Below are 11,834 nucleotides of genomic sequence, written 5' to 3' on the forward strand. Positions count from 1 at the left end.
AAAAAAAAAAAAAAAAAGTAAAAGGACAAACAAGAAGGCACCACGGAACCCAGTAAGAACCAAGGGCGATATCCACAGGATCAGCGATTTACACACTACCATCTACATTCCCTTGGGGCCTCTGGGAGGTATCTGTGGAGGGACTGGCCAGGACGAAGGGACAGTTTAAGCCACATGGAAGAACAAGGTTAACTGACCCCTCAAGGACTGAACCAACCACCTACCATAACCAGTCTTCAAGGATGGCTACATCGAAGCCTCTGGACTTCAGCACCAGAGATTTCTAGTTTGAAGGTTAAGACATCAGCTACTTCCAATGAAAGTCTGAAACCTCAGTTTCAACCCAATTTGATTTTGCTTAGTTGGCAGCTTTTCTGCTTATGTGGCAAGGAGCGTACTGGCAGAGGTACAGAAACTACTCTTTTTCCTAAGCAGGAAGGAACGCTTTAAGGAGAATGCTTTCAACTACTGAGCCAAGTCTTCCTTATGCATGAAGTGACCATGTTTAATATAATCTTTGGTGTCCTCAACTTTGCCCATTAGAATCGCCTGGAGAGGCCGGGCTCAGTAGCTCAGCCTGTAATCCCAGCACTTTGGGAGGCTGAGGTGAGTGGATTGCCTGAGCCCGTGGGTTTGAGACCCGCCTGGGCAACTTGGCGAGACCTCATCTCTACAATAAAGCAAAATGAGCCGGGCGTGGTAACGTGTGCCTGTAGTTCCAGCTACTTAGAAGACTGAGGCCGAAGGATCGCCGGAGCCCAGCAGATCGAGGCTGCGGTGCCAGGAGCGGCCACTGCCCTCCAGTCTGGGCCACAGAGTGAGACTCCAACTCAAAAAGAAAGAAAAAAAAAAAGAATCGCCTGGAGAGCTTTAAAATTCCTAAACCCCACAGAATTCAGATTTCCGCTTGTGCAGGGTGGGACACAGGCACTGAAATGAAAACAAAGAAACAGACAACAAAGTAAAACAAAGCAAAACCACCAAAAAACTCATGAGGGGGGCCTACTGTGCAGCCAGGGCTGAAAACCAGTGGTCCGAGTCTGTGCGGCTCATGCCCGAACTCAGCACACTGAGAGACAGAGGCGAGAGGACTGCCTGAGCCCAGGGGTACGAGACCAGCTTGGGCAACTTGGCGAGACCTCATCTCTACAATAAGTCAAAAAATTAGCCAGGTGTGGTGGCACCTGCCTGTAGTCCCAGCAACTTGGAAGGCTGAGGCAGAAGGATCTCCTGAGTCCAGCAGGTCGAGGGTGCGGTGGCCATGAGCATGCCACTGCACTCCAGCCTGGGCGACACAGTGAGACTCCGACTCAAAAAAGAAAACCACTAATCTGGTTGAATCATATGAAATTACTAGCACAAAAATGCCAGTATGATATGGTATGACCTAATAAAAGAATAAAGGAAAAAACTTGCGAGGAAAAAGTCATAAGTGTTGAGATGGGTGTCTATCTGTAAATATACCTGTATTTGCCTCTAAATGTGTGTTATATATATAGTTATACATATAGGAATTTCTCAATTTTGCACCTTGCTTAATGGGTGTAGATGCCAAAAGAATAAAAAACCCATAAATTGGAACTTCTGGGCCATGGAAACAGAACGCGGAAAATCAAATTATGTCTAAATGACTTACTTGATCCCCATAAGCATGGCGACCTATGATGATGGGCTTTACCCACCCACTCACAAGCCGGGGGATGTTTTTACAGATAATGGCTTCCCTGAAGACAGTGCCACCCAGAATGTTTCGGATGGTGCCGTTCGGCGATTTCCACATGTGTTTCAGCTTGAACTCCTCAACCCTCTTCTCATCGGGGGTGATAGTCGCACACTTGACACCAACGTTGTACTTCTTTATAGCTTCTGCCGCCTCCTTGGTGACTTGGTCACTGGTGGCATCACGATTCTCTATGCCTAAGTCATAGCTTGGGAGAGAAAAATCAGAAGCGCAACTTTTCAGGCAAACCAGTAAGTTATAAACTCTGAGCACAGTTATGGCATGCAGAGTTCAAGGTGCATAAAGTGAAGGCTCTCAATACACTGCAATCAGCCAAGTTTTAGCACTCACGCACCCTAAACACAGAAGATGGCTGCCAGAGGAACTAAGAGAGGCTGGATGGCTGGGCCACGCCTCTTCACACTGCAGTAAAAGACTGCCTAGCAAGAGCCTGAATGGAAATCATCGAACTCTGCCCTTTGCCTCTGGTGTTTCATCATATAGACAATATAGCCCAAGAACAACCCTTTGGCCTGGTCTCCCTCCATATAACTAGCACAATGAGGTGTAAGCCTCAGTACCACCTTCATTTTCCCTCAGCAAAGATTGTGCTTTAAAAATAAAGACAGGGGCCAGGCACGGTGGCTCAAGTCTGTAATCCCAGCACTTTGGGGGATGGCGGTGAGAGGACTGTTTTTGAGTCTAGGGGTTCAAGACCAGCCTAGGCAACTGGTGACACCTCGTCTCTACAATAAATCAAAAAACTAGCCAGGTGTGGTGGTGTGTGCCTATTGTTGCAGCTACCTGGAGGGTTGAGGCCGAAGGACTGCCTGAGTCTACAGGTCGGGGCTGCGGTGGCCGCGAGCGTGTCACAGCACCCCAGCCTGGGCAACAGAGTGAGACTCCGACTCAGAAAACGAAAGTAAAAAAATAAAAATAAAGAGGGAGGGCTTAAAGAATTTCTTGTATTTTGGCATTAAAGTGGCAGGAGGTATAGATGTGACAGCCGATGTCAAAAATGCGTGATGTCGGGGTTATTTTTTTTATTTTTGTAGAGACAAGGTCTCACTACGTTGGCCAGACTTGTCTCCAACTCCTGGGCTTAAGCAATCCTCTTGCCTCGGCCTCCCTAAGTGCAGGGATTTCAGGTGAGCCACCGTGCCCGGTCTAGATAATTTACATAAATCGAACAAAGTCATAGCCTCTCTTATCCTCTTGCACAGGAAATGCTGAATATTTACAAATGTCTAATACCGACTCTAACAAGAAGTGAGGCTAGCAGTGCTCATGTTGCTGGGAACCATTTCTCACCAGAAGAATCTACAGCAAATTACTGGCTGTTATTCCTCTTAACATTTGAGGAAAGAAGGAATAAATTGTCTGGACCACTGTCTATCCTAGGTAAAACAAATTACTTCACTCCCCTCAAAAATAAACAGTCATATAATAACAGGCCAGGTGTGGTGGGCGTGGTGGCTCATGCCTGTAATCCCAGCACTTTGGGAGGCGGAGGTGAGAGGATTGCCTGAGCCCAGGGGTTTGAGACCAGCCTGGGCAAGTTGGCAAGACCTCATCTCTACAATAAATCAAAAAATTAGCGGAGTGTGGTGGCACATGCCTGTAGTTCTGGCTACTTGGAAGGCTGAGGTGGAAGGATCGCCTGAGCCTAGCAGGTCAACGCTGCGGTGGCCATGAACATGCCACTGCCCTCCAGCCTGCGTGACAGTGAGACTCTGACTCAGAAAACAAACACAACCACCAATAACAACATTGCAACAACTTCAGACTTGTTTGAGCCTTCAAAAATTCTTTAGTCTGCAGCCTCTGACGCTTTTCCTCCCAGGGATAGTGACTCCCCCTTTAAAACTCCTTATGCTTCTAGGCTAAGAAGATGCAAAGCATCTTTGCAGCCATGATACCAGCAAGAATCCAGCAAGTTTACTTATTGTCATGTAAAGTTCTGAAACAGGAGAGAGTTCCTAAATGCTTCTTGGAAGACTATGCCTCACTTCCTATGCCTGGGTGACCTCTGCAAGTATTTACATCCTATTATGGTCGCAAGACAGACATTATTAACAGCTCAGGTGTTTGATGACCCTATGTCAACTAAATGTCTCCATGCAAGCAAATAAAGGTCCTCAGGACACATTCTGGGGAATAACTTTGGGTTGTGGCAAACATACTTAGGCGTTGCCAACAGTTTGGCTGAAATGCGTTGTTGCTCAACATTGGAACACGCCGGCCTTCAGCTGCTCTACTCTTTTAACGATTGTCTCTGCCTAGCTCAAAGGTATAAATGGCAGGAACAAGTTTATGAAAATCACAAGGAAAAAACGAAAGTACTACACAGACTTTTACATCGGCACCCAGACACTTTAAACACAGGGCAAAGGGACACATGATTTAGTGGAACGTCTGCTGGGATGCAAGGGTTCAGTTAAGTAACTTCAAGGGTTCTTTCTGTGCTACAATTGTATGTAAAGGGCAAAGGCAAGACACGAAAAGCGAAAAAGGCCCATTAAGTCGAGTGACAGAAAACTGAGCTTCAAAGGACAAAACTGTGCTGACAACAAAACTGTGTTTAGTTGATGGCTGCTTTTATCCCTGTTATTTTCTCTTTCACAGATAATGTATCCTGCATCCTGTTACTTTCGGCCACTGCTTTATAGCAAATAAAACCTTTACTGGAAACAAACGGCTACAAGTACCCAAACTCACACTGTTCCCTTGATAATTTTTTTTTTTTTTGAGTTGAAATCTCATTCCGTCGCCCAGGCTGGAGTGCAGGGGCATGCTCACGGCCACCCCAGCGTCGACCGGCTGGGCTCCAGCGATCCTTCCGCCTCAGCCTTCCAAGTAGCTGGAACTACAGGCGTGTGCTACTACGCCCCGCAAATTTTTTGATTTATTGTAGAAACAAAGTCTCGCCAAGTTGCCCAGGCTGGTCTCAGACCCCTGGGCTCAGGCAATCTTCTCACCTCGGCCTCCCAAAGTGCTGGGATGACAGGCTTGAGCCACCACATCCAGCCTATAACATTTTTGAGTTGGAGTCTCACTCTTTCATCCAGGCTGGAGTGCAGTGGCATGCTCACGGCCACTGCAGCCTTGACCTGTTGGGCTCAAGCGATCCTCCTGCCTCAGCCTTTCAAGTAGCTGGAACCACAGGTGTGTACCACCATGCCAGGCTAGTTTTTTGATTCACTGTAGAGACAAGGTCTCACCATGTTGCCCAGGCTGGTCTTGAACCCATAGGCTCAGGTAATCCTCTCGCCTCTGCTTCCCAAAGTGCTGGGATGACCGGCGTGAGCCTCCGTGCCTGGCCCCTTTATAATTCTTGACTTCTAAATAACGATAAATCCAATTTTCCTGGCTATATGTTAAAATTAAAATGGAAGAGTCAACACAGCTACATCTGTGTAATGAAACCAGCTGCACCTTGAAATGATTAAGATTATACTTTACTTATCTATTTATTGAGAAATTGGACTTGAACTCCTAGTCTTTTTTTTATTTTAAATATGGAGTGCAATTCAGGATTAGGTATACAAGTGGTCATCCTACAGGGAAAGTTTGGGTCTCCCTTTAGTTCCCGCTTTGCCTGGTTTGAGATTAGGAATGCTGATTGATGCTAAGGAACTCCTAGTCTTAAGGAATCCTTCCACCTCTGGGATAGCTGGGACTACAGGGGTGTGCCACACCTGGCCAGATGATGCTTTCAGAGTCTGCGGTAGGAGGGGTAATTGATTTACCTGTGGAGATCCAGTTCCACATAGGGAAAAATGAGTTTTTCCTTAATCAAGTCCCAAATGATTCGTGTCATTTCATCTCCTTGCATCTCTACCACAGAACCGCCATTGATTTTTTTAGACATTTTGACTTCAATAAACCTAAAAAGAAAAAAGATAAAACATACGCCTTGTCATTTATTTCATTATAAAGTAGAAACAAAATGTAAACAATTTGGTGACTACCAAAAGGACAATTTGTAATAGCACAAGTTCATAAAAAGCAAGTAACAACATTGTATTTCTCATTAGAATTGAGCACCTTCTCTGTATAAAGCATTGTTATGTTTCACATGTGGTTTCTGAGTCAGCCCTCAGAACAATCCTCTAGAATAGAATTTATCCATTTTACTTTTTGTTTTTTAATATATTCTTCTTTTAAAAAATAGCTTTCTTTTTTTTTTTTTGAGTTGGAGTCTCACTCTGTCGCCCAGGCTGGAGTGCAGTGGCCGCTCCCGGCCACCGCAGCCTCGACCTGCTGGGCTCCGGCGATCCTTCCGCCTCAGCCTTCCAAGTAGCTGGAATTACAGGCGTGCGCTACCACGCTCGGCTAATTTTTTGATTTATTGTAGAGATGTCTCACCAAGTTGCCCAGGCGGGTTTCGAACCCGTGGGCTCAGGCAATCCACTCACCTCAGCCTCCCAAAGGCGCAGGATTACAGGCTGAGCCACTGAGCTCAGCTAAAAATAGCTTTCCTAAGACCACCTATCTGGAATGCAGGGGAGCCTGACCCCGTAACATGCCCTTAATAATACAATCATTCTTCTCGGCTACTGGTTTGTCTTATGAAATGAAATGAGATTATTTCTACACTATCATGTTTATTTGAATACTTCTCTCTGGGCGCCCAACATAAGCAGAATGATGAATGCTAGCATATCCCCTCTTTTAAGAGGCTATTTTCATTAAAATAACCATCCCTGAAGAGACTCAATTGGTTCTTGTGACCCATACTCAGGTAGACTTTAAAATGAGGTGAAGAACTCCTGGTGGAACTATATTTTCTTGGAGAGAACATAGACATTGGAGAAGTGGAGCTAAATATAAAAGTGGTTTTTCTTTTTGAGTAGGAACTCGGTGTTGTCCAGGCTGGAGTGCAGTGGCATGCTCACGGCCACCACAGTTTCAACCTGCTGGGCTCAGGTGAGCCTCCTGCCTCAGCCTTCCATGTAGCTGGAGCCACAGGCATGCGCCACCATGCCCGGCTAATTTTTTGGTTCGTTGTAGAAGCAAAGTCTCACCAAGCTGCCCAGGCTAGTCTTGAACCTTTTGCCTCTGCATCCCAAAGTGCTGGGATGACAGGCATGAATGAGCCACCGTGCCCCGCAAGTAATTTTTCAACTAGAGAATCTACATATTAGAAGGGCCACTGCCCAGGACTCAAACATGTCCTGCCAAGTTCCTCAGTATCCTGACTCCTGGACTGTTACTCTGGTTGTTCAGGCCAAGGTAAGCTGCTAGTGGGTGTGACAGAGAAAGAAGAATCGCTTTAAGGAATTGGGTATGGCTAGTAAATATAAATCTGATCCCCAGAGAGGGCAAGGGTGGACTCTTTGTAAGAAGCTAAAAGGAAGGCCATGTGCTTATTTCTGGGAGGCAGAAGCCCTGAGCCAGCTAAGATACTCTAACAGAAACATTTTCCCCCTAGCAACACAACTGCAAATCACTTTTATCCCCCCTAAGTTAGAGTGGAGAACTGGAAAAGTCAGAAGAATTGGCTTTAAAAACATTATGTGAGAGGTCTAAAACAGTCTTTTTTGAAATCCTGGGCCAAGGTAATTTGGCCTTCAAATTAAAAACTTAATGAACCGTAAACAGTAAGCCTCAGCTTCTTGTGACAAGACAGGATATATTCTCAACTCCAAGGCCCATTTTCACTTCCCAAATTTGCAATTCTAAAATCCTGCTTACTCTTGTTTAGGAAGTTCCCTAGACCATTATTGGGGAAACTTCTGGAACTCAACTAATATAAAAGAAGTGAACAGCCTGGCATGGATGAGTCAATTGCCTCCCATCTGTAATTTCAAGTACACCTTATAGTACAGTGGAAAGCCTATGATTCAGTCATGCTTGATCCCACTGTCACACTTGTCCTTGGTTTACAACAAAGCAAAAAAGAGGTAGTGAACTTATCTTGGTCTCAATACTACACTTTCATGGCATTATTATGCAACACTTAATGACTTGCCTATGTTTCCCTGATGGCAGGTAGTTACTAGAAGGCCGTATCTGCGACTTAAAATGTCAAGACCGAGTGAGTCTTTTTAGTTCACTATTTCTTTCTCAGTTAAAGCAGTCAGATTTTCTGCAATAATATTTGCACATCTCACAATGCATAATGGAAACATTTCAGGTTTTCCTCACGCACTGAGCCATGAAATCTTTACCATCTTTTAACTACAAAAGTGAAGCTTTAGTGTTACTGCAATGTGGGACATAATTATATTTCTTCTGAATTTGGTTTCCATAGATGGGCGTTAGGCCCTACCCAGAGGATTTCTGTGCCCTTACCCTCGGATTTTTGTCTCCACCCCAATTCCAACTTCAGAAGTCAGTCAGAGAGCAGATGAATCTAATCTCCTGACATACCTGTGCAATTCCAGAAAACAAACCTGGAATAATAATTTAACCCTATTTTTTTTTTTTTAGTCAGAGTCTCACTCTGTCGCCCAGGCCAAGAGTGCAGGGGCATTCTCACTGCCACCCCTGCATCAACCTGCTGGGCTCAGGTGATCCTTCCAAGGAGCCAGAACTAAAGGCACGTGCTACCAGGCCCAGCTAATTTTTTGATATATTGTAGAGACGGGGTCTCCCAAGTTGCCCAGGCTGGTCTCGAACCCCCAGGCTCAGGCAATCCTCTTGCCTTGGCCTCCCAAAGTCTTGGGACTACGGGCTTGAGCCACCGCGCAGGGCCTTACACACCTCAAGTTTTTAGCCAGATTGTTTTTTGCTGAGTTCATGAGCTACAATACTTTCCGGGCAAAAATATTTTCTTGCAGAGTCAGAAGAAACAAGGAAGCAGTTGTGGAACATTCCCAACTCAGTCGCTTGCTGCCTCGGCCTGCTCCCAAGACCGATCAAAGGCAGGACGGTCACACCAAAGTAGAGAGAAAGGGAAGAAATCGCTCATTCTCACCTCAGTAAATCGATTTCTAATCGCCCCAACGCCACTCCGTCTGGCAGACTCGGCAGGAGGCAGCTTATCTCCTACAGCAAAACCAAAACAAAGCAGGGAACGGGAGTCTTAAGATCCAAGGCACCCGTCGGGAGGACGCAGCCGCTGTTTGCCTTCGGGCCACACGGCCGGCGCGTCGGCCGAAGCGCGCAGCCGAGCGGCTTTAGGCCGGCGCGCGCGGGGCTCAAGGTCCAGCGGCAGACGCGGCTCTGGGCGGCGGGGGCTCCGGAAGGGGCCGGACGACGCTCGGGCCCGAACGCGCCTCGGCAGGAGGGCGCGCTCGGGGCCGCGTGGTCGCGCCGGGGACCCCGCCGGCCTTCACGCCAAGGACGGCGCACCTGTGGCTGTCCCTGGGCCCTCGTACCCGTATGCCGGTTGCTGCGTGCTGTGCAGAAACCCCCTTCGTTACCCGCGTTGGAAGAAAAGGAAGGGTATTGTGACCTGGGAGCCAGCGAAGCTGGACTAGAGGAGAAACTCTAGAAAACAGAATTTCGGTCTCTTCCAGAGACCATTCTTTCTGTATTCCTTAATCTCAAGAACATGAAAAATTAGCATTTTGCGTTGTGACGTGTAGGATAGTAGCATGTTTGTATCCTGCTGCCCAGGAGTCAGTGCTCCAAAATTTACTTTTAAAAATAACTGGATGATTACCCTTCAGAGTAAACGGATACGCAGGGCACGACTCAAGGTGCCCTTTGGCCGCCACAGGACACTGGTATTTTTTCCAAGAGAGAAAGCAGACACCCCATCGACCCGGTTTTTGAGGTGGATTAAGTTTTATTAGCAGCCATCCAAGATACATAAAATAGGCTGGACACAGTGGCTCACACCTGTAATCCCAGCACTTGGAAGGCTGAGGTGGGAGGATTGCTTAAGGCCAAGAGTTCAAGACAAGCCTGAGCAACAAACTCAAAAAATAAAAAATAAAATAAGCTATCGATTGACTGTACGTTGTTTTAATGAAAGAAAAGACCTAAAAAGTATATAAAATATAGCATAATAAAAAGTACTGATTATAGTTGAGGAAAATGAGATAAAAGAGAATAAGCATAAGAAATTGTACAGAATTAAGGTAAATATGAGAAAACATAATACTTCAAATCCTAACATTGCTAGAGATGGCTGCAAATTTGACTTTAAACCAATGTGGTAGGACAGGTAGCAGCTATGGGAGTCCTAACATCTAAACAGTGTTTCCTAAACCAGTAACATAGAAACTCTTTTCCACTGAAAAAAGATTGTTTTTGTAGATCCTCAGAATGACTTATATTAAAATATGGCGCTATATATATGCATAAAACTAGATCTATATGCTGATAGTTCTTACACAACTATAAATTAATAAACTTACAGACAAAATGACTAGAAAGAAAATGAGAAGCCAGGCTCGGTGGCTCAGCCTGTAATCCTGCACCTTGGGAGGCTGAGGTGAGTGGATTGCCTGAGCCTGTGGGTTCAAGACCCACCTAGGCAACTTGGTGAGACCTCATCTCTACAATAAATCAAAAGTAAGCCAGGCATGGTAGCGTGCGCCTGTTGTTCCAGCTACTTGGAAGGCTGAGGTGGAAGGATCGCCGGAGCCCAGCAGGTAGAGGCTGCAGTGGCCAGGAGTGGCCACTGCACTCCAGTCTGAGTGACAGAGTGAGACTCCAACTCAAAAAAAAAAAAAAAAAAGAAAATGAGAAAACAATGCATTGCCATTAATGCCGATTAAACGTAACAAATGGTGTCTGGTTGAAATTAAGCTCCTTCTTGAAATGTGACTAATGAAGCTCACTGCCTACATGCAGTTTCTTTGTATTTAGCCGGCCTAGTCTCCTGGATGCCGTGTGATGGTTCATGTAGCCTTAACATCATTTGTCTTCCATTTGGCCTGTAAAAGAACCCGAGTATTTTAATATTATCTGGCCCAAAACACTGTTGCAAACACAAAGGGCAATGTGGGCCGTGTAATTTTTGTTGTGTGTGTCTGTGTATAGTGACTCATGCCTGCAGTCCCACCACTTTGGGAGGCAGGGGTGAAAGGGCTGCATGAGCCCAGGGGTTCGAGACCAGCCTGTGCAGTTGGCGAGACCTCATCTCTACAATACATCAAAAATTAGCTGGGCATGGTGATGCATGCCTGTAGTTCCAGCTAGACGGAAGGATTGCCTGAACCCGGCAGGTAGGGGCTGCGGTGGCCACGAGTGTGCCACTGCACTCCAGCCTGGGCGAGAGGAGACCTCTACTCAAAAACAACAAACAGACTTTATTTCTTCTTGATATAAAGAATAAAGTACAGCCACAGCGCCCATTGGCCTTGGTGTGCTGGCCTTGGACGTGAAGCCCCAGAAGTGGCGTAGCCCTCTGTGGACCCAAATCCTCCTGTCTCTCTGGATCGTCACAGAGTTTGTTGTCCAGACCACTGGCCAAGGTCTGGCTGTATTTTCCATCCTTTCCATTCTTCTGTCTGTTTGAGAACCAGTCTGGGATCTTGACTGGCGTGGAATCTGCATCACGGTGACCTCACGTTCCACCTCCTCCTCGGGGGGTTCTCCTGCTCTCTTGGTGAGGGCAACGTCTGCTTTCCTCAACACCACATGAGGTAACTTTGACCCGTGCCTTTAGCGGAAGTGATAGCAAAGGCTGTTTTCCACCACGCATCGACGTTGGTGTCGAATACTTGCATGATGTGCTGGAACTCCTCAAGGATTATTAGCAACATGGTGGTGGCACAAGTGTGGCATGTAGGCCTCCTGTGGAAGAGTGGCATCGGTTTTGAGACACTCGTCCAGATAGCAGGGGAGTCTCATCAACATTCTAAGGTGGCTGTATCTTCATTTCGATGGTCTCAATAAAATGAGGTAGAATGGCGGGGCACGGTGGCTCATGCCTGTAATCCCAGCACTTTGGGAGGCGGTGGCGGGAGGATTGCTTGAGGCCAGAAGTTTGAGACCAGCCTGGATAACATGGTGAGACCTCAGCTCCAAAAACGAGAAACGAACTAGCCGGGTGTGGTGGTGCATGCCTGTAGTCCCAGTTACTTGGGAGGCTGAGACAAGAGAATCACTGGAGCCCAGGAGGTTGAGGTTGTGGTGAGCATGATCATGCCACACTGCCCTCCAGCCTGGGGAACAGAGTGTGACCCTGACTTAAAAAAAAAAAAAAGGGGGG

At 46.6% G+C, this 11,834-nt stretch overlaps 1 protein-coding gene across 1 annotated transcript in view; it reads right to left on the reverse strand.

Annotated features, from left to right (window-relative positions):
* Nucleotides 1-8,711, reverse strand: part of IDH1 (isocitrate dehydrogenase (NADP(+)) 1, cytosolic) — a 21,540-nt gene extending 12,829 nt beyond the window's left edge. Inside the window, exons 1-3 of the mRNA XM_008062407.1 lie at nucleotides 8,643-8,711; nucleotides 5,470-5,607; nucleotides 1,637-1,928 (exon numbers count right to left, since the gene is read on the reverse strand). Coding sequence (XP_008060598.1) covers nucleotides 1,637-1,928; nucleotides 5,470-5,591 — 414 coding nt within the window. The 5' untranslated portion in view covers nucleotides 5,592-5,607; nucleotides 8,643-8,711. The remainder of the gene's footprint in view (nucleotides 1-1,636; nucleotides 1,929-5,469; nucleotides 5,608-8,642) is intronic.
* Nucleotides 8,712-11,834: the final 3,123 nt, after the last annotated feature.

Source organism: Carlito syrichta, unplaced genomic scaffold (genome assembly GCF_000164805.1).
Source record: "Carlito syrichta isolate Samal-C Ts95f unplaced genomic scaffold, Tarsius_syrichta-2.0.1 Scaffold305694, whole genome shotgun sequence".
NCBI classification, from domain to species: Eukaryota; Metazoa; Chordata; class Mammalia; order Primates; family Tarsiidae; genus Carlito; species Carlito syrichta.